The sequence below is a fragment of the Scatophagus argus genome, chromosome 6 (assembly GCF_020382885.2).
Source record: "Scatophagus argus isolate fScaArg1 chromosome 6, fScaArg1.pri, whole genome shotgun sequence".
Lineage (NCBI taxonomy): Eukaryota > Metazoa > Chordata > Actinopteri > Scatophagidae > Scatophagus > Scatophagus argus.
Genome location: NC_058498.1, coordinates 14,647,458 through 14,667,901, shown reverse-complemented (window position 1 = coordinate 14,667,901; position 20,444 = coordinate 14,647,458). Strand labels below are relative to the sequence as shown.

Below are 20,444 nucleotides of genomic sequence, written 5' to 3'. Positions count from 1 at the left end.
AACTCCCCATTACACACATTACTCCATGGCTGCTCCCTCGGCACAGTGTTTGTTGAGTTAGGTGTACTACACATTTGCGTGCCAAGACCACTTGAGCAAACAGAGCACTCCAAGCCCAAGTGGAGCGGGTTCGGACTCTGCACTAGGTAATGGAAACTGGCAGCGACTGGCGTGACAAACCCAGAGCCTCACACAGAGCTGAATATGAGCCTGAGTTCTCATTATGGCCCCCATTTTCTACTCTATTTCTACTATTTTTTAGTCAGTCACTGCAGCTTTGTGTGTTTATACCAAGTTGTTTACAACTCATTGGCTCTAAAAACACCAAACAAGACCCAGTATAACATTACTTGCCTTCTGTATATTTGCTTGTCTTCTTGTCTTCTTTATCTTGATTCTCAGTGCAAAGATCATGACTGAGGTTACATTTTCCTGGTGTTTTACTTGCTTTAACTTTTGTTAGCTGTGTTTTTCTTCAGCAGGATGTTTTTTATGATAATATTTTGTCTCTGAAAATCGATGCTGCAATAACAGGATTACAATTAGATTTCTGGCTTTTAACAGTCAGCACTTTAGCTGACTGTTAAAAGCAGCAGAAGCGCTTGACACAATGACTAACACATCATATAACCTTTCATCTGACTTGCGTACTGTGATATCTCTGTCCGCCAAAGTCCTCGTTGGGTTAAAGGTCTAATCCTGCTGTTTTTTTCCCCAATCATCACAGTTCATGTTGGTCTGTGTTTGAAATTGTGAATGAAGTGAGTTTAAGCCTCATTTTAAATGTTCGGTCGGCCTCCTGAAAGTTTATTCAAACTTTTAAGCTGGAGTTAATACAAGTAAAAGTCTCTGTGAGCCAAAGCAGGGAAAGCTGACCTGTGGCTACCCATAACACCCTTCTCTGCAGGGGCTTACAAAATACCCGTCGTGCACACCTTCAGCTCTTAAGACCAGATTGTGCAGACCAGCACCTCAAATAGTTTGACTGGTTGAGCCAAATCCTGTTGTGATGTGGGTTTGTAGCAGAGAAGACAAAAGTGTTAACATTAGACTTGTTGTAGGTATAAAACCTTGTGCAGGTATAAAAGAAAACAAGCACGTGAACATCTGTGATTGGTCTCTGTGCACTGAAGAATCACACCTTTAGCCAGAACTGCAGAAACGTTAGTGAACTCTGGTTACACCTTAGTTTTGAGCTGACTGCACCATGCAAACCAAGCGGAGATGAAGACATCAGATATTGTTTCTACTTCTGGTGCTGATATACCTTGTCATGAATGTCTGCACCGCCAGAAGTGCAAATAAATGACCCAAACACACTAACTCTTGCACATTTCTGTGAATCAGCTTACCTGAACATGCACAAATAAATGTATCAAATTTATACATACAAACATGTACCCACACAAGTACACATGTGTACATGGAGACATGAACACGTGTTTGTCAAAGCAGGCAAATGTGCACACATATCAAAACAGGTGAACACATCATTACACATGAACACACACACACACACACATACTTGGCACATTGCCTGCAATGTGCCACACCAATTAAGTTCAGAAACTAAAAGTGTTACATCTGGGATTTCCACCCCCAACCCACATTATTAGCTCTGTCCTGAACTGAGACCAAACACACACACACACACACACCAAACATGCATCCTCTCGAGCACAGTTTAACCTGCCAACAGAGTGACCTTAGTAACTAACCTTCTCTGAGACAGATCCAAATCATGCAAACCAGCCATCAAACTCACACAGCTTAGCTCCTCAAACATTAACCTAGTTTCCTGTCACTACTCTGCCTCTTCTGCCCCTCACACGCCTCCCCTCCAAGATTCCAGTTCTCAGTGGCAGCCGTATCTGTGACAGGATATAATGAAAGGAGGAAATGGCATCAGGAGGGAACAGATATGAACTGAAAAGAACATGAACAGAGAGGAGAAGGAGGTGGCTGGAGGTGAACAGCAGTGCAGGAACCAACACCGAAGTGTGGACTTCCCATTGTAACAGGAATTTTGTTTGTTGGAAAGACACGTGTCTGTTTATCCTCCAAATGTCCATTTTCCATAGCTTCGAGGACTAAATCACTTTTATAATTTGTGTGAAGTGACCCTTTAAATAACGTGTTAGGGTAGAGATTTTTGCAAGCAAGGGGAGCAGAGTAACCTTGTCTGGCCAAATGACACCATCTGGCAGGAAGCTGGGACAACATGGTGAGCCAGTGAGTGTGTGTGTGTGTGTGTGTGTGTGTGTGTGTGTGTGTGTGTGTGTGCGTGTGTGTCTGCATTAAAGAAATTGTGTTGAGGAGGTATAAAGCTTTATGTATAAGTACGTCTGTACGAGACATAAGGTTAAGAAAGAGAGAAAAAGGTGAGTTTATGTGCCGATTCTTTGTTTATGTAAACCTATATGTGTGTTTTTGTGTGTGTGTGTGTGTGCATGTGACAGAAAGCAATGCCGTGTGTCCGACCGGATGAGATTCTGGCAGCAGAGATGGCACATCCAACTAAAAACGGTTGTGCAATATGTTCCACATCCATCACTTTGAAATGGGAGACGATGAACATCACTTAAAAGAGACATAAACTTTGGGTCTTACTTTCAAACAGACTGGAAATCACTGGAATCACTTGACAGATGAACAGTAACAATGTCCAGTACACCTACTTTAACTACTCGTCCTATTATTGTGTATCTGAACACTACAGAGTAAACTTGTAAAAAAATTTGCCTCCATTTTATGACACATCGTCCTCAGTGACAGCAGAGTCCCTGAGAGAGTAAATGTCAAAGTGACACTGAGCGAGCATCAAGCCAGTCTGGGCTCTGTGTGTGTGTGTGTGTGTGTGTGTGTGTGCGTGTGTGTGTGTGTGTGTGACCTAGTCTGAGCGTCCCCTGGGACTGGAGCTGGCTGGCTGACTGTTCCCAAGCTGTCACCAGACATTGACTCAGAATGCTATACACTCACCACTGGCACACTGACTCACCGAGCTCCATCCGTCCGTCTATCCATCAAAAAAATGTAAACACTTTCAGAGGAACTTTGAGTACCACACTGAGCTGAATTCAATTGGTTTTCCTCAACTGAATTACGTTGGAAAGCAATATTTTTCAAATTTCTTACTTGTCAGGCTTGGAATTGGATTTGTTTTCAGGAAATATTTGCTTATTGAACAAGCACATGCTGCAGTGCTGTTCTCTCTGTATACGTCTGCTAAAATATTGCCTGTTGTACTAGATATCGACTGGCTGCTAACTGTACTACGAACAATCCAGGCAAGTTCCTAACAACCTTTTTGTAATGGCAAGAAAACAAACTAAGCTCAGGCTGGGATCATTTAGATAACCTGATGCAGGCAGAAGTCACAAACACAGGTGCATAATGGCAGAGCAGGATAAAAGCTGGACCAACACAGATACAGACAGTCTGGCAGTCTGACTACATGTGTGCTGTGTGCATTCTGAACATGATGTGCATGAGAGAGGAAAAAAAATATCAAACAAAAATCTAACAATTGAATGTGGCGTTTTCTGCAGGTGATTCAACAGAAGAGTCATGATGATCTTCGCTTCACTCCGAACAAAATGTCTCCATCCACCTCAATAGCAAAATGACCAAAATGCTTCTCTCTCGTTAACCTTGATGTATCTGAATATTATTTCAGCGCTACAAAATTATGTCGACCTAAATTGATTGACATTGTAATAATCCATAACAAATTCTGTATCTTCAGCTGACTATTGAAAACTACATCATATATGTATTACAACAAGTTGTGGGTAATTATATCGGTGAAGCCTGGTCCACTTGAAGACCGTTGCCGACTGGATGAAATACAGGTTTGGACAGACCTCAGTATTCGCAGACTTCCCGCTAACACGCCCGCAGAATGTGTGAGTTTAAAAGAGCCGTGAAGTCTAGATATTGTCAGAGACTCTTCTCACCCTGGTCACCACCTGTTTGACCTTCTGCCCTCAGGAAGGCGGTGCAGGTCAATAAAATCACGAACCACTGGACTCATAAACAGTTTCTTCCCCAAGGCCATCCACTCTCTCAGTCAACACACGAAATGACTCTACAACCTATTATTATTTTTAATTGTTATCCATCATCTGTGCAATATCATAGAGGTGAACGGCTCTCAGGTGAACTACCACCTTTAGAAATCCCCCCAAAACATGTTCTAGCTGGCCCTTGACGCTCTGTATTTATTTAAACCACCATAAATCTTGATTATTTGCACCAAATATTTCTTCATTTTCATATAACCCCAATTATTTTGAAAAAGAACCAAATATTTAAAGTACATTCTTATTGGAAGCCAGAGAGAGCATCATCGTCTAGCATCAGATGAATGCAGGAAGCACAAACTGGCGGTTTTTGGCCCTCGTAGGCTAAGTGTGATTGTGTGCACGAGCTCCTGGTGGTGTTAAAGCCTTGCGCTCAGTAATCGTTTTTCAGTTTCCGCTTTTCTCCTTTTCACTATAAACGTCACTGTCCCACAGTGAAAGCAGCAAGGGGTGTAGAATGTGTCCTTAACAATAAAGCAGCACTATGAACTTATGCTGTCAAAAGCTCAGCTCGAAACTGATAACACTGACATGTTTTACACTTGATGTGCACGTCAGTGGCGCTCCAACATGTTTCTGAGAATTTCAAGGATTTCTAGGGATTGTGCTTTTGCTGCTTTCTCAGCAAAATCACAGCACCTAGTGGTTTGTAATATTATGGTGTTTTTACCAAACCAGAATCAGTCAGGACTCAGTGAAGTGCACCTATAATATACATGTAATTTTTCCGTGATAATTCAGTAGCTTCTGCACTGCCCGGAAATGCATCGCAGACCAAGCCACCTCTGTAACAGATGACTACAGATCGCCCACTGATGTTGGTTATCTCTTCTTACTACATAGTGTCTGTTGAGTGTGAACATCAGTCACAGGACATGTGGATTAATTCAGGTATCAGTGGAAACAGATAAACCATAAAACTGACAAACAGGGCTAATCTCCCCCCAAAAACTTGTGATATCCTTTTTAAAAGTGCTTCTCAGAGCCTAATCCCAGGCCTCCCGTCCTCCCAGAGATCTGTGTCGGTGTTGTTAATACTCAGCAGACACCACTGTACAAATATAGCTGAGTAACTAGGCCTACTGCAAATAGAACAGAACTGAATTTAATCAAATCAACACAGCATGCTCTATGTTCCAACATTCACCCTCTGGCAGCACCCCTCCTCCTGCTTCCTCTCTCCCTCCCTGTCTGCTCTCTGTCTGAGTCTGTTTCTCTTTCTTGCCTCCTTGCAGATGGTGAAACACACTCACACAAACACACATTTAAGTACAAAACTTGCACCTTATTGCTGCACTTCTTTCCCCCACAAAAAATCATCTTCGCAAACTTTCTTTCTGTAATTGTTCAGTTTCGTCGGCCCCTCTGCTTTATCTTGTCATACATCTCTTTTCCTTTTGTTCATTAACCGCTCCACCGTATGCAGGCCTACCTGTCCAGTCGCTACATGCAGCTCAACACACACACTCTTACTCACAGACTGTTACAGACACAGACTGCGCTTTTTACATGGTTCCCATCAGCTGGACTCACACATGAAGCACCATGAGTCATGACGTTAATCATTCTCAGCTTTATCGCTTACCACCTTTCTGCAGGTTGCAATTACAGGATGATAAACGGTGTTTGGTGATATTGTCAGAATATTTAGACAACAGGGAGCATTAAGCTGAGAGCAGAGCAGCAACATGACACCAATGGCTGGCCTGTGTCTCCAGTGACACACAAGGATAGTTTATGGCAGGCTTGCGGTAGTGGTGGTAGCTTGCGTGCGCGTGTCTGTGTGTGTGTGTGTGTGTGTGTGTGTGTGTGTGTGTGTGTAAGCATTTGTGCGACCGCCTCAATTACGCAGCAGTCAGTCAGTCAACCATCCGGCTGGCCAGCCAGGCTGCCAGCCGGGTCCAGACAGGGTGAAGCAGCAGGCTGGTAAGCAAAATGAACCGCAGTGGCAGTGCAAACAGACCACAGCCAGACCACTTCACAACCACACAGCACCCTGCCATTAACAGTGCTGCATATGGCTGTCTGCAGGGAGGGAGAGCAGCAATGAGAGGAAGAGAGGAAGAAGGAGACTGCATGATGGAAGGGAGGGAAGAATGGCTCCGGTATGGTGAGGGTGAAATCTAAATGAGGAGGAGTGAGAAGAGGAAGGGCATAAGGAAGGAAGGGGAAAGTTATGGAGGAAGGACAAGGAAAGGGTTTGCAGGAGAGATGAAGTGCGGCTAAGAAGGTATGAACAGATTGTCGAGGGAGAAAAAGGAGGAGAGACAAGCAGAAACGCCAAGATGAAGGAGGTAGACATCTACACAGACCAAGAGCTCAATTTAAGTTTTTTTCAGAAAATGTAGCCTTCTGTCTTCATTTCATCTCTCTGAAGTCTGCTATATTTACTACTGACAACTGAGTAATTCAGCTGACGGAGGAGATCCACTGTGGTAAAACGATTTACTTTAATAGCCACCTACATGAAATCCTTACTGTTATATTGCACAGGTAAGTAACTAGCTAGATTCATGGGCATGCTACCAGCACACGGATTTAAGGTTTCTGTTTCAGTCTCACAATTAAACAGTGTTTTTTAAAAGCTACAAAAGGCTGACAAAAATCCACAATAAATGGTTTCGATGACGGATTTTAAAATGTGGACTGCACAGTTATGTTAATATCATTCTCAGCTCTGCATCTGTATGTGAATCTGGAGCTCGTTCTGCTTCAGAATATCACAAATAACTAAGAATCCAGCCTTGGAACATAACCTTACACAAAAGTATGTCGTTCATCTCACTGCACATGTTTAAATAGGAACATTAAAGAGAATTTAAAAAAAAATAGTTGAAGGTTGTTTATTTGCTTGGGTTTTAACCAATCCAATCTGCACGATTTGACTAATTCTGGTATGGTTGGAGAGCAAATCTTTATAAAAACGCAGGTGGATGTCGTGGACAATGGAGGAGACAGTAATTAGGTTGACGTATGTTTCTGCCATGCTGGTAAATCTTCGTGGGAGTTTTTACATGCTGACAAAGCAGGGTTTTTTTTTAACACTGGCAAAATCGTAAAATCTAAGTGAAATAGCAAGTGTTATAGACATTGTTCATTTATTTTAAAAATGTCAAAGCTACAAGTAAACATGTTAGCATGTTGCTTATTTCTAATAAGTTATTTTCTAAATTCTTATGTTTATCATCTTAGTTTAGAGTGATAGCATGCTAACATTTGCTAATTAGGCCTTAACACAAAGCACATTGAAGCTACTATGAATGTCTTTGGTTTTGCAGGTATGTGGTCACTGGTGTCATTCCTTTATTTGACAGTTAACAGCAAAGCTCTTGCAGTTGTGTGGTGTGCACCACAACCAAGAGGTCACCCAGGCAACCAAAAACTTAAGAAATCTGATTTATTGTTGGTTTTTAATGGAGCCCACTGAAGTTAGAAGTTATACACTTCATTCATTCTGATGGTGACATGAATGTACGTACTAAATTTCATGGTCAATCAATAGTTGTCAACACATCTCATATTTCATGCTGTGGATCAACCGAGCAGCCAACAGTTAGATATTGACTTTCTTGAAGCCATGTGTGGATTAAAAAGCAGTGTGGACAGACTCAAATGGATTTCTGACTGTTGGGATGTGGGCTGGCAAGCCAACACTGGGTAGCATATCACAGATGACAGCTGAAAACACTTGTATAACAAAAGAATCAACATTCCAGCAATTGAGCAGACCTAACATTTTACAGTCTGACAACCATATATTTATGAAGTCATGAATGCTTCCCGCAGAAGGCAAAAATTGTCCTGATGAGAAAAAGTCTAAAAATCCAAACATGACTAAATGCCTTCCACTGCAAGAGCAGCAGTTGAGATTGTTTGTAACCTTGATCCCTGTGCAACAGGACTGTAGAACAGTCATATAAATTTTTAATATGAACAACAAAGTATAAAATAGAAAAACAGCAAAATTGGAATTCTGAGGCGCATGTTGGCAGGAATATATTTGTGAAGCAAACAGAGAGTCTGAGAGGATCTAACATTAGCATTACTGAGTTTAGTAACTACAAACAGACCATTATCTTGTCATTGGCACTCGCTGTAATGCTTGCTTTTAGGGGCAAGCTCGGATAAATGCAGCAAGAAAAGAAAAGCACGGAGAGGGAGAAAAGAAAGAGACATAAAAAAGAGGATATAAAGAAAATGTGAGAGGCAGTAACAAGAAAGGGAGGCAGAAACAGAGAGGCAGATGATGAAGAGAAACTGAACAGAAAAAGGTGACACAGGGATTTTTTTTCCCATGTGTATCAGAGGAGAAGAAAAGAAACAGAGTGTGTTTCATGGTGTGAGGAGGAAGCTGGGCTACTATTGCAGTGAGTTAGCCTGAGGTGTTTTCATACTTGAGCTGGCAATGATGGATGGAGGTCGTAAGCAGATGAATTAGTGATGAGGATCGGGATGAAAGTGCTTTCCAGAAACTACAGCGCTGACCAGACAGAAGCAGGACACACGGGATAGGTAGGTATGTCCAGAGTGTGAAGCCAGAGTGATGGACAGGACAGGCCGGGTCACGAACACATTGAACTGTCAACATATGTGATACATGACAAGAACATTTCAGTACAATCTGTAGGCCTGTCAGTTCAAATGCCAGCTCGTACAGGCCAATCTGTATTTCAGCTGCTATATATCACAGTTTTTCCATATTTAAGTTTTCAGCTCATTGGCAGTTTGGTGTTATTTAGCAGCAGAGAAGACATGCTGACCAATGTACCAGGCCCTTATGAATCAGTTGTAGTTGTAGCAGCTGCTGCATTGTAGATTCAAAGCACTTTCTGAGGATTAAAAACAAAGCTGACAACAGAAGAAAAGAACAGAGGAAAGCCAAAAAGGTAAGAAAGGTAAAATGAAGGTAAACAAACAAACAAAAGCACTAGAATCAATGAAAGACACTAATGTAAAAATTAAATCCCTAAGTGAGAGTTTCAGAAGTGATTCACAAGTCAACACCAAGTCAACCTGTCAGAGCTCCTCTAGCAGGTCGCTCCAGTGTCTAAAGAGCCCTGGTGAAGGCCTCTGGTATCAAAATGAGAAAACACACACCCAAAAATATAAATGAATGAATGAATAAATAAATAAAGAATGCCAACACACCAAATGTAGCTGTGGTTGTTAAAACACATTTGGAAATAACACAAGTTGATCAAAGTCCATTACAGCATTCAAGGCAAGATTAAAAACCAGCTTTGTGAGAACAAATACACACATACAGAACACACACAGGGACACAACGGGCAGAAAAAAATTGGGTGTGGTGGAGTGATTAATGACAAAATGCCCCCCTCCCCTCCATTAGCCGGCTGATATGCCCTTGAGCAAGGTACTTAACCCCCAGTTTGCTCCCGGGGCGCCTGACAGTGGCAGCCCACTGCTCCTGTGTGTGTTCCACTGCATGTAATTTGCTGGGTGTTGCATATGTGTTCAACAAAGGATGGGTTAAATGCAGAGAAAAATTCAGTGTGTGTGTATGTAAAAATATATATACTGCCAATAAAGCTGATTCTGCTTCTTCTTAAGAAATCTGCTCAGATGCACACAGTCTCCAGCTGTTGAGGACGAGCCTCGGCACGCAGCTGAGAGCTTCAGTTTGCTCGCAAGTGGGCCTTGAGTCATGATTTTTACAGGAATGGACCTTCCAACTCAATTTATCTACATATTTATAAACAGTATGTTTGTGTTTGAATAAGAATTGTTTCATGTAACTGTAAGTAATACAGAAACCAAAAACTGTGAAAAATAAATGAGAAAAGATAAAAGAAGACCTGGTTTCTCCTCTGGCAGCCAGAAGATGAAGAAAAGGAGGAGGAGGAGGAGGAGGAGGAGGAGGAGCAGTGTGGCAGCCTGCAAATAGAGCTGGAGAGAGAGGAGCAGCAGAGTGAAGGTGCTTGCTAAATGAATTTGGCTTTCAGCAATGGGGAGTCTACTCCACTGCTGTGCTGGTAACGTGTGTGTGTGTGTGTGTGTGTGTGTGTGTGTGTGTGCAGGCATGTGCTTGTATGTTTATATCCTCATATATACACATGTATGACTGCCAGCATTTTTTGAAGTGGTGCCTCTGAGTGTGTGTATGTGTGTGTGTGTGTCTCTGTATGTCTGTGTTTGTGCGTGTGTATTTGTGTACGTATCTTAATACACAAACGGTTTTGCAAGTATGTGCGTGAAAAACATCAGCGTATGTGTTTATGCATATCTCTTGGGCATACGACTGCATAACGTTTCCTAAACAATGGTGTATCCACACAAGACAAGGCGAGTGTGTGTGTGTGTGTGTTAGGCACACTGTCACCAGGATTGGAAGTGACAGGCAGGAAGTATCAGAGGCAGCTGGGTAACAGCCCACTAACCACACAGGGGAGGGCTCTACACTGAACAACATTACCAGTGGGGGTAGAGACACTATGAAGAGAGAGAGAGAGTGAGAGGATATGGGAGTAAAAAGGAAATTTGTTCATCCTCACATGTTCTTTATACAGAACTGCTAGGGGTTAAAGGAGCAGTACCACATTTTGGGACTTAAGCTTATTTGCATTAGATCAGATTGATATCAGTTAAGATAATGTTTGGTGTCTTTGACCACTAATGCTACTGTGGATGTATCAAGGAAAAATGTGGATACAGCATTGGAGTCGGGGAACCTGTTCATTCCTGCAAAAGTCGGTCAGTGGCCCATGAAGCTGAAAATGTTGAACTTTGCTTGTTTAAAATTACCTGAATCTTCTGCATAGCTTCTGCTTACACAGAGCATGCTCAGTAGAGACTACGGCCAGCCAAGCCCTTAACCTTCAGTTTAGCCCTATGCTACCTGCTCTGCTGATGGAGATAAATTGATTTAATCATGCAGCTCTTTGAGACCTTCCAAATGTAATTGCTACAAATAGATACAATTCCTACAGTGAAATGAGTCACTTTGCGAGTCTTGCAACACTACATGGTTCATCCGTGGTTTAAAGCTGCTTCTTTCAAAATGAAAGTTTATGGGGGGAGAAACCTCTCTGAGGCAGTGGGTGTCATGCAGTGTTGTATTTACAATGTATGTCACATTAACTTCAAAGTGCAGTGCTGTTTCACTGAACCAGTTTTAGGCTGTTCCACTGAGGGATAGTTGGTCAGGGTAATGTGGAAATAAACTTAGCTACTGTATGCACTACCAAAGACTGGGAAAACATGATCTGGTAAACGTGGATGCAACATGCATGTATGGTTTCAACCACTGACTTTGTAAATGTTTGAGGACAGAAATGTAATTGACATGACTGTGATGCTTGTGACTGTGAATATGTGTACGTGCCAAAATGTATTTCTTCACGTGCACAAGCTCAAGGGTTCAAGGGAAAAAGTCTAGATTTTCTGCTCCGGCAGTGACTCCAGGCTTTCCTTGTGTTTTTTTCCCCCTGCTTGTTTTCCCTCCTCTGTCTGTCAGGTGTGTGTGGATGTGTTTGAGTGTTTGAGTGTGTGTTGTGGGTTTGGATGCCTGGCACCAGGTTGGCCATCAGTCTCAGCCAGCCACAGGCATTCCCCTCTCTCGACCACCCATCTGCCCTACTGCCATCTTCAGCCCCACCATTCTGAATGAACTCATCTTTAATTTTTCCAGTGTTAAAAACTCTAAACAAAATATTTCTAAGCTGATGTCCGCTAGGTGATAAAAGCAAAGTCATCAGGAAAGAGATATTTAGAGATAGAAGCAAGCAACAGAGATACATGATGAGTAAAAGATATACAGTGAACGCCGTTATGAGTCTAACATGAAGACAGGAAAAGACAAAACTAAAGAGTGAGGAAGACTGAGAGAAAACGGGATGAGATGATGAAGAGAATACATAATGAGCCAGGAGGAAAGAGGACAGAGGAGTGAGAGAAAGTTAGAGTAAATTCAAAAAAATCAGAGGAAAGGAAGAGAAAAGGAGGAAGAAGGTCTACGAAGAAGAGGAGACGGAGAGAGCGGGTGTTTGTGTCTCATATGACTCCATTAAAGTTTGAATGGTTCTCATCTCTCTCTCTGTTTCCTGCTGCTTGAGAAAAGCAGCTGCTACGCACACATACACACCATTCGCAGTGTGTGTTTGTTTATGTGTTTGTGTGTGTGTGTGCACGTTTGCTGTGTGCGCATGTGTGTGAAAAACCCGCGTGCACACTGGATCTGAACGTGTGTGTGCAACAGAGAACTGCAGAGAAGACAAGATTAGAAAAGCAGGCCAAGAGACGGTTTCCCATGGTGCATCTCTGGAAGCATCTGTATTAGACCGGGTTGTGTCAACACTGACTGCTCTTCTAGCAGAGGCCGAGAGGGAGGGAGAGAGACACAGAGGCAGGCAGACAGACAGAAAAACAGAAAGAGAGATAACTGGAAGTAAAAATTTGTGTGTTTGCTTATTTTTCTCCATTTGTATGAGTGTGTGTGTGAGACACACAGGGAACGAGAGATCACACTGAATGCAGAGGAGGAAAAGAGGGGACAAAGATATGGAGGAAGCCTTTGAACAGAGAGAGAGGAAAAAGAGAATTATATAAAATTATGTATAAAAGAGTGGTGGGAATGAGGAAGACTGAGACAGAAAGGGAGGAAAAAGAGTGACAGTGATGGATGGATGGAGGGGTAGATGTGCAGCAGGTAAGAGGATGGAGAGGCAGCAGACTGAGATTGACAGGCTCCTTTCCCAGGGACGGATGAATTAACTGGCGCGCGACAGGAGGGTGGAGGGGTGTAAGGGAGAGAGAGAAAATATGAAGAAAAGAGTGAGGGATGGAAGAGGGGAGGTAATGAGAGATAGAGTACGTCTCAGTAATCAAGCCATAAAGGAGAACGGGAGCGAGGGAGCGAGGAGGAAAAGACGAGTGGGCTCTGAATGAGTCAATCATGATTAATCAAGACACTTCTCTCTCTCTCTGTCCCTCTCTGTGCTCACACTCATCATCATCATCTTCATCATCATCACAAAGACACACAAAGCCTTGTTTTCCAGTGCAGCGCCCTTGTGTGTTCCCATCAGGACTGAGAACACATACTCGCTTGCCTACATTCAGTATATTTTCATGTCTTCAATACAGAGGTTTGTTGGTTTGTGATCCTTTGACATGAGGTTCAGTCAGCCATGAATGGGTTATAATATAACAGCAGAACATGTACAGCAGTGATATTTGGTGTCTGGGCTCTTACCTCATCACTCCCCGCGAGGAAAGCAGCAGGCCCAGCACAGCAGGAAGTGGGGAGATGTGATAATACACAGAGCCTGCAGGAGGGTAGATGCTGGGAGAGTGGACAGGTTTCAGGTGAGTGGGGTGAAGTGCATGGTGGGAAAAGAGTGAGTATGACTATTTGAGCATGTCATTGTTATTTTAAAAAAGTAGGAACACTGGAAATACAGTATGTTGTAGTGAGAGTAAGTCATATGTGAGTGTAAAGGCTCAAATTAACTGCCTGAATTAATTTCATGGTTTCACTATACTTATGACCCCTCAAGCAACTTAAAAGTCATTAGACTGAAAGATTCTCAGAGGTGAACGCACGTTATAAAAACAGGAAAATTACAGAAACTACTCCAAAAACTAAAAGGAGCGAAAAGGTGCAGCACAGACCTCTTGGATGGTCTACGATTAGCCGCACAGCAAGCCGTGCTATTCGTTCAGCCTAACAAACGTGGCAGAGAGGCAAAGTTCGAATTAGCTGAGGTGATGGTGAGCTCGCTGTTAGCAAAGTGGCCACATGCTTAATTATCCATAGCTTTCAGCCATAATATAATAAAATATCATAATATAATGAAATCAGCTACAGAATCCAAAATGTGTTTATTTCTGCTGTAAAGTCTGGCATTTTAATATGGAGGTATATGGAGTTTCAAGTGCTCATTGAACAGTGCAAGTCTGTGGCACAGATGAGTATGAGGCAATAATTATTGGTAGGGTAAATTAATCTTCTTTGGTCTTTGGTCTTTTCACAGGATTTGTTGACAATAAGAAAACACATATCATCAGTGTTAATACTTTAAAGTGCCACTAATTAAATAACTTGAGTGTGATTGTGGCACTTTAGTGTTTTTCCACTGGCTCTAATGTGCCTTGTGGAAAAAGAGAGGATGAGAAAAAACCTCCCTTCTGCAGCCTCTGCGTCGCTGCTTGTGAGGAGTGTGTGAATCCTCAGACAGAAAGAGAAAAAATAGGGCACTTTCATATTTATTCAAGTGTCAGATCCAGAGCTGTCTACAGGGAGAGAGAAAGAGAGAGGAAGGGAGGAAGAGAGGAAGGAGGGCTGCAACCACAGGAACTCTGAGGTTTCACAAGCCTTCCTCTTTCTCTTTTCTGTTTGTGCACAGACACACACATATACACACAGTCAGGCATACACACTCGTCTGCATGGACACGGGGAAAGGCAAATAGAAGGAGGGAGGGGAGAAATGGAAAGTTAGAAGGATAGAGAGGAGAAAGTGAAGAAGAAAGGCAAGGACGTGCTGTCATTCAAACACAGGAAAGAAAAAAAAAAACATCAACTGCATGTGCATCAATCAGCGTGCGTGTAAGTGAATGAGCTGTGAATGCAACGAACCAAGTTATGTCTCAGGACTTAATAGACAGAGCACCTAAATGAGGATTATGCGCAGGTGCCAAACGGGCCGTGATCCACCGTGTCTGAGATGTCACATCAATTCTGGGGACATGCAGTGCTGAATAGATAAACCTTCATCAATGCTGCCAAAAGAGCAGGAAGATCCCCGTCAAACGTGACACACAAACACTGAAGCAAATGCCAGAATACCTCAGAGCAATTACCTGCTGATTTCACCTTGGTCGGAAAACGTAAATCAACAGTTCCTCCTGGTGGATCTACTGTGAACTACAGGAAGCATCAGGCAGTCAGGAAGCAGCAGATCCTGTTTGTTAAACGGAATGAGTAAAGTCATGGATCTGAGCACGCCATAACCGATGTAGGATGAGGACCCCCCAAGTATGATCTGAAGACATTTCCATGTTCTCATGTTGAATTTCAGCCTCGCAGTCAAACATCATGAAAGTTCATGAGAGTTGATTCAGACCACATGCTGCTTGTGCTGCGCAAATCATCTGTGCTGGCATGTTTGGATGATTTGCTGTTTCTCAAACTCTGTGAAAATCTGCCTGTGCTATCCTCTGGTCCTATAGCACCTGTAACTTCACTGACATTTTGATATGTTAATATCTGTTTCAGTATTTGCAATACTTTATATCATTAGTTTCAGTCACTAGTAGTTTCACTTTGTATCTCTTAGTTTCCCAAAGCCTACTGTAAAATGGGATTATGTTCTTTTAAGTTTAATCAAACATGTGTATGAGTCTCTTCTGAAATTTCAACATCTACAAATCCATAAACTCCATCTGCAGAGGAAGCTTGTGTGTGATGATCAAAATGTTTGGTTTTTACAGTTAAGATCATTTTCTGGTCTTCATTTTCAGTTTTCAGGCTACAAAATCAACTTGGAACTTAAACGAGATTTTGTCGAAGCCGATCCTGCAAATGGTTAGCAGGTAAAAACAATGAATGGCTGTATCGTGAACGGAGATGTAAACGACAAGCTAACAAGGGTGCTGCGAGAAGGACGACGTGAATTTGGTTGTTTCCAGCATTACAGAGGCTGTCCGCCTCTCGGTCTTGAATGCAAAGACAATGAAACTAAATTCTCAAGTACTCCCTCACCACTGAGCTACAATCACATAACTTCAACAAGAAAGTTAGTCAAATTAAAGATGTGCATGCATTCAAAAAGAGTCACAGAAGAGCAGGAAAACTTTCTAATGATTTGATTGACTTTATTTGTAAGGCACCAGAAGTCCTTCCTTCCTTACTGCAGAACATTTCATATTATTTATAGTAAGTGTTTGTTGTACTTTTTATAGTTTCTTTTTTTGTTGTTTTGTTTCAATGAAGCTATGATTTCAGACACAAAACATTTCTTTTTGCCAAAGTACACACTTTAAGGTTTTACATTATGCACAAAATAAGTATTTAAAAAAAGACCTTTACAAAGCTCAAAACGTTTACAATGCTTCACGCTATGGGGGCAAAGAGTTGGAAAGGAGGGATGAGACGTCGGAGTAAAAGGGTTTAGGGCACTCAAAGAAGAAAAAAGGGCTCAAAGGGCAAAAGGTCAATGTACTGCAGTTTCCCCCCGGTGTCACATCAGTTTTGTAACACAATAGCACAAGAATCATCCAGGACAGACAAGAAAAGATGCAGCTATATACACATAAAGCTTTCTATGTATAACTGTATACAGAGGCGAGCACCTCCAACTACTTTAACAAATACATAGAATTTCATCTGTATGTTTATAACGTCAGCTTTGTAATTCTCGTTCTAGTTCATATCGATTAATATTTCAAAACAAAGAAGAGGAAAATAAAAAAAAAAAAACAAGTGCATTGATCACAGAAAGTTTGGACCAAACATTCTTTAAAAACAAAATGTCTCCACTAGAAAAAACAAAAATCAATCTCCGTTCCCCTGCTGACATGCACTGGTGTGTATGTGTATGTGTGTGTGTGTCTCGCTTTGTCTACACGCTCTGCATATCACTACAACGAGTACAGTATGTAGCTAGATACATACAGTGTGTGGCTGGATGGGACGACGATGTGCTGCGAGCTTAATTCACAAGCCGGGTAGCATGTTAGCTTTAGCTGGAGTGAGAGCAGGGATGCATTTTATCTCCATGGTTCATCATCGACGACCAAACCTGTACAACTGTTTATACACGTCTTGTTTATGTATTCACATACATACACAGCAATGGGCATCGGTGAAAAAGCCATCGCACCAATGTCACAAACGGGATGTCATCTCAACTTTTAGAGGGGTTTTATTCTGCCATTTGTATATTTTTGCTTTCCGTATGCCTTCAACAATAAAAAAAAAAAAAGAAAAAGAAAAGGGGCTTTGTCATCATCATGCCAGGGAGTAGCATTTTTCAATTCACTCTCACAGTGCACACATTAAAACAGAGAGAGGAGGCTAAGAAACGCTGTGTGTGTGTGTGTTACTGTGTCTATGAGTGTGTCGGCTTTGTCTGCATCAACTTCGTACACAGGCTGTCTTCATATCGACGCTCAGACAAAAAGGGGCCACCACAGTCGACTCGTAGTCAATAACAAATTTTTTTTTTGTGGGTCGACAGCACTAAGGACAGGGGTTTGATTATCACTGAGGATACCTGTGCTGGAAATGTGTGCTGGCAAAAATGTCATTTTCAACTCAGCCGGTAGAAAGAAGACATTTAGTGGGGACATTTTGGCTGCTACTGGCCTGGTCAAAGCCCCTACATTGTCCACTTACACTGGCGTCTCAGACCTCTTATTCGGACTCTGTCGGTGACATGTCCCTCACTTCTAGTGGCAGTTAGGACTGGGAAGCTGTGATTTTTATGAAAGCTCTAATATATCTGACTTGGCTCTTAATAATACAGAAGTGCCTGAAATGAAGCGAACACGTTTGCCTCACACCAAAATTCATCGTTAAGTAATTAAACCCAAGTAATTAAATGGGGCATTAGTCTGCAGCAAAGGTCTCCTGCTGCCGTGAAACTGGGGACGCTGCGACTGGGGACGTTACCCAAATTGGTTTCAATCACGAGGCTACCAGTACGCCCCAAATGCGGGAAATTCAGAAGAGATTTTAAAAGCAGCCACATTTTGTTGACGTCAAGATTACTGCCAGCACAGTTTCACCCCACTTCCATCTGACCAGAGGCTTTAATTTTGTTAGGTCATGGAGAAGAAGCAGAAGTGTTGTATGTTTGTGTTAAGTCATCGGTATAATGCAGTGTTTGTCTGATATGTGACAGATGTGAATATGTACAGTGAATCAAAATGTACAGTATTAAAATTTACAGACGGGATCAAAAGCATGGGCCCGGTTGTGTTTCTGTTTCATATTGAGCTTAAAATAGATCACAAACCATTTCTCAAGAACTGGATCAGGACAGAGACTGGGACTGACCACATGCAGAGCTTAATGTCACCAGTCTACTCTCTGTGTATTAAGTTTGTACACACAAAGAGTAGATAAATAAGACTTTCCCCTTGTGACACAGCCTGTGCTCTGTCATTGTCCCGTCCTTGTTTTGCTAGGACCTGAACCCAGTTAGAAGGATTCTTCAAAGACACACACTGCCCTCTGCTGTCAAACACACAACATGCACACTGTCGCTGGTCTGTGCCTGCTCTAATATTAGTGCACATCAATGATGAAAAAGGTGGTGGGAGGGTGCAAGAGTCAAGTGGTATGTCTGTTAGTTTAAGTACTGCTGAAAATGTTGCCTTTTAGTTAAGGTGCTGGGTGGATTTGTCTGATGTACCTCACAGGTTCGGGCGAGGAAAGCAAGTAACGAGGGATTACTTACTAAGGTGGGTTTGTTATCTAGTCTGACAGCTCTCAGCATGAAGTCTGCCCAAAGACGGTGCTTTTCCTTTTCACCATATAAATGTAGGATTACACACAACATCTCCAGTTTGCCATTTGGAGATGTCTTCTCGTTAAAAACTGCTCTCAAAGCTGCAGTTTTTGGTTGGGATGTATGTGTTGCTTTAAGGACCAACGAGGGCACTGTTTAAACTTTTGATCTGATCTGATTCATAACAATCAACAGAACTCAAAATCAAATGCCAACTTTTAGCTTGGAATAAATGCATGCAATCTGAACTGCCAAAACATATCAATACTACTGACCTCTGTAGGACCTCTTTCTCAGGAAAGTGAAGTCTGTAGGAATCCTGTGCTATGTTTGACAAGTTTTACAGCTTGCCAAAGAATCCCTGTGTTAACACCTACAGTATGGTGTTCAGTCTCACAGTTCAGTCCTGCATAACAAGGACCTGCTTAGAACAGAAGCAAGAGGTGGGGGGAGGCATGGAGGGGAAAAAAAACCAGAAACTAAACCAGAATAAGAACTGAGAGGTAGAGCAACAGGGAGGCAGAAAGGAACAGAAAGAGAAAGTCATCCTGATTAAAAAAAAAAAACAACAACAAAAATCCTGAAGCTTAATTGTGTACAAAAAAGAGACAGTGTCTGAAAAAAGATACAGACAGGGACAATAAAGAACACAAGTATAGTAAATATGAGGAGATAAGGAGTAGTTTGACAAGGGGCAGGTGCCAAAGCTCTCCCAATAATGGGAGTTGGTTATGAGTCTCTAGCTGGAGCTGCGGTGATGGGATTTAAGCCCATGTTAGCTAAGGTCAAAGAGAGGGAGACCAGGGGAGATGCTGTAGGCCAAAAGGGACTCAGATTTGGGGATTCACGTCTCTGAGCTGAATGGGGACACCATCTAATCAGACTTGTCTCCGTCCTCCTCACGATGGCTGTCAACTCCGTCACGTGACGCTTTCTCCTCCTTGGCCAGCTGGGCTTGGGAGGCCAGCAGAGAGGACAGGGAGAAGAGACCGGAGGAGGTGGTGACAGCGGGGAGGGTAGGCTGGCTCAGGCCCAGCGGCAGAGGGGTCATGGGCAGGGCCAGGCCCTGGAGCTGAGACAGCTGGTGAGCCTGGAGCTGCTGCTGCATGGAAGACAACCAGACACAACTTAGACACAGCGGGATAGACCCAGCTCACAAATCACTGCAAACACAGAGGGAAATGCAAAATCTGCAACGCACAGTCCTATTATACATCACAAATTATGTTTAATATATAACCCCTGAAGCACAGCGGTAATAGCTCAGGCACAATAGGATAGAGGGAAGGCTCAAACACATGCTTGATAGAAGATGGAAAATGTGCAGCACACATAACTTATTTATAATAAATGTTATTTTCAGTATATACAACGCCAAGATAACATGCACAAAAAAAGAAAAACTGTCTTACAGAGGACAGAGATGGTCTAAAATAAAACATAAAAATACTATACATTTTAATGTGGAGGAAGAAAAATTGTTACTGCCAAGCCTGTACATTTTCATCACTCCCTGTTGTACACACACTCGACATGATGACACATCAGGGGGTTGATTTTATGACAGTCCTGAATGACTTCTCATAAACGGTATCCAACAGCCCCAGTTTGCATAGGCTACACCTACAAAGTCAACAACTCTGCTTTAAAGCTCCAAACAGTCCATGCCCATAAGGTATATCATGTATAAAGCATAATATTATTGACTATCAAAGTAAGATATTGATAAGTGTTAGAAAATGGAATAAATATTTGGGTCACTGAACTGAGAAGAACAGCTCCAGTATTTAAACAGGCCTGTGCCTAAGACCAGTATCTTCTGTATCTAAAGCAGTGGACACAAAGACAAAGACAAGGCGCCTCTCTGAATCATGCATCACAGTGATAGA

At 42.3% G+C, this 20,444-nt stretch overlaps 1 protein-coding gene across 3 annotated transcripts in view; it reads right to left on the bottom strand.

The window, feature by feature from the left end:
* Window positions 1–15,895: 15,895 nt before the first annotated feature.
* The window catches only part of tle5 (TLE family member 5, transcriptional modulator), a 35,102-nt gene continuing 30,553 nt past the window's right edge, over window positions 15,896–20,444 (bottom strand). For 2 of the 3 annotated variants that reach the window (XM_046391703.1, XM_046391701.1), the window contains one exon: window positions 15,896–19,657. In XM_046391703.1, the coding sequence (XP_046247659.1) occupies window positions 19,430–19,657 (228 nt within the window). In that variant the 3' untranslated portion in view covers window positions 15,896–19,429. The remainder of the gene's footprint in view (window positions 19,658–20,444) is intronic. The other variant, XM_046391702.1, reaches the window with a different exon arrangement.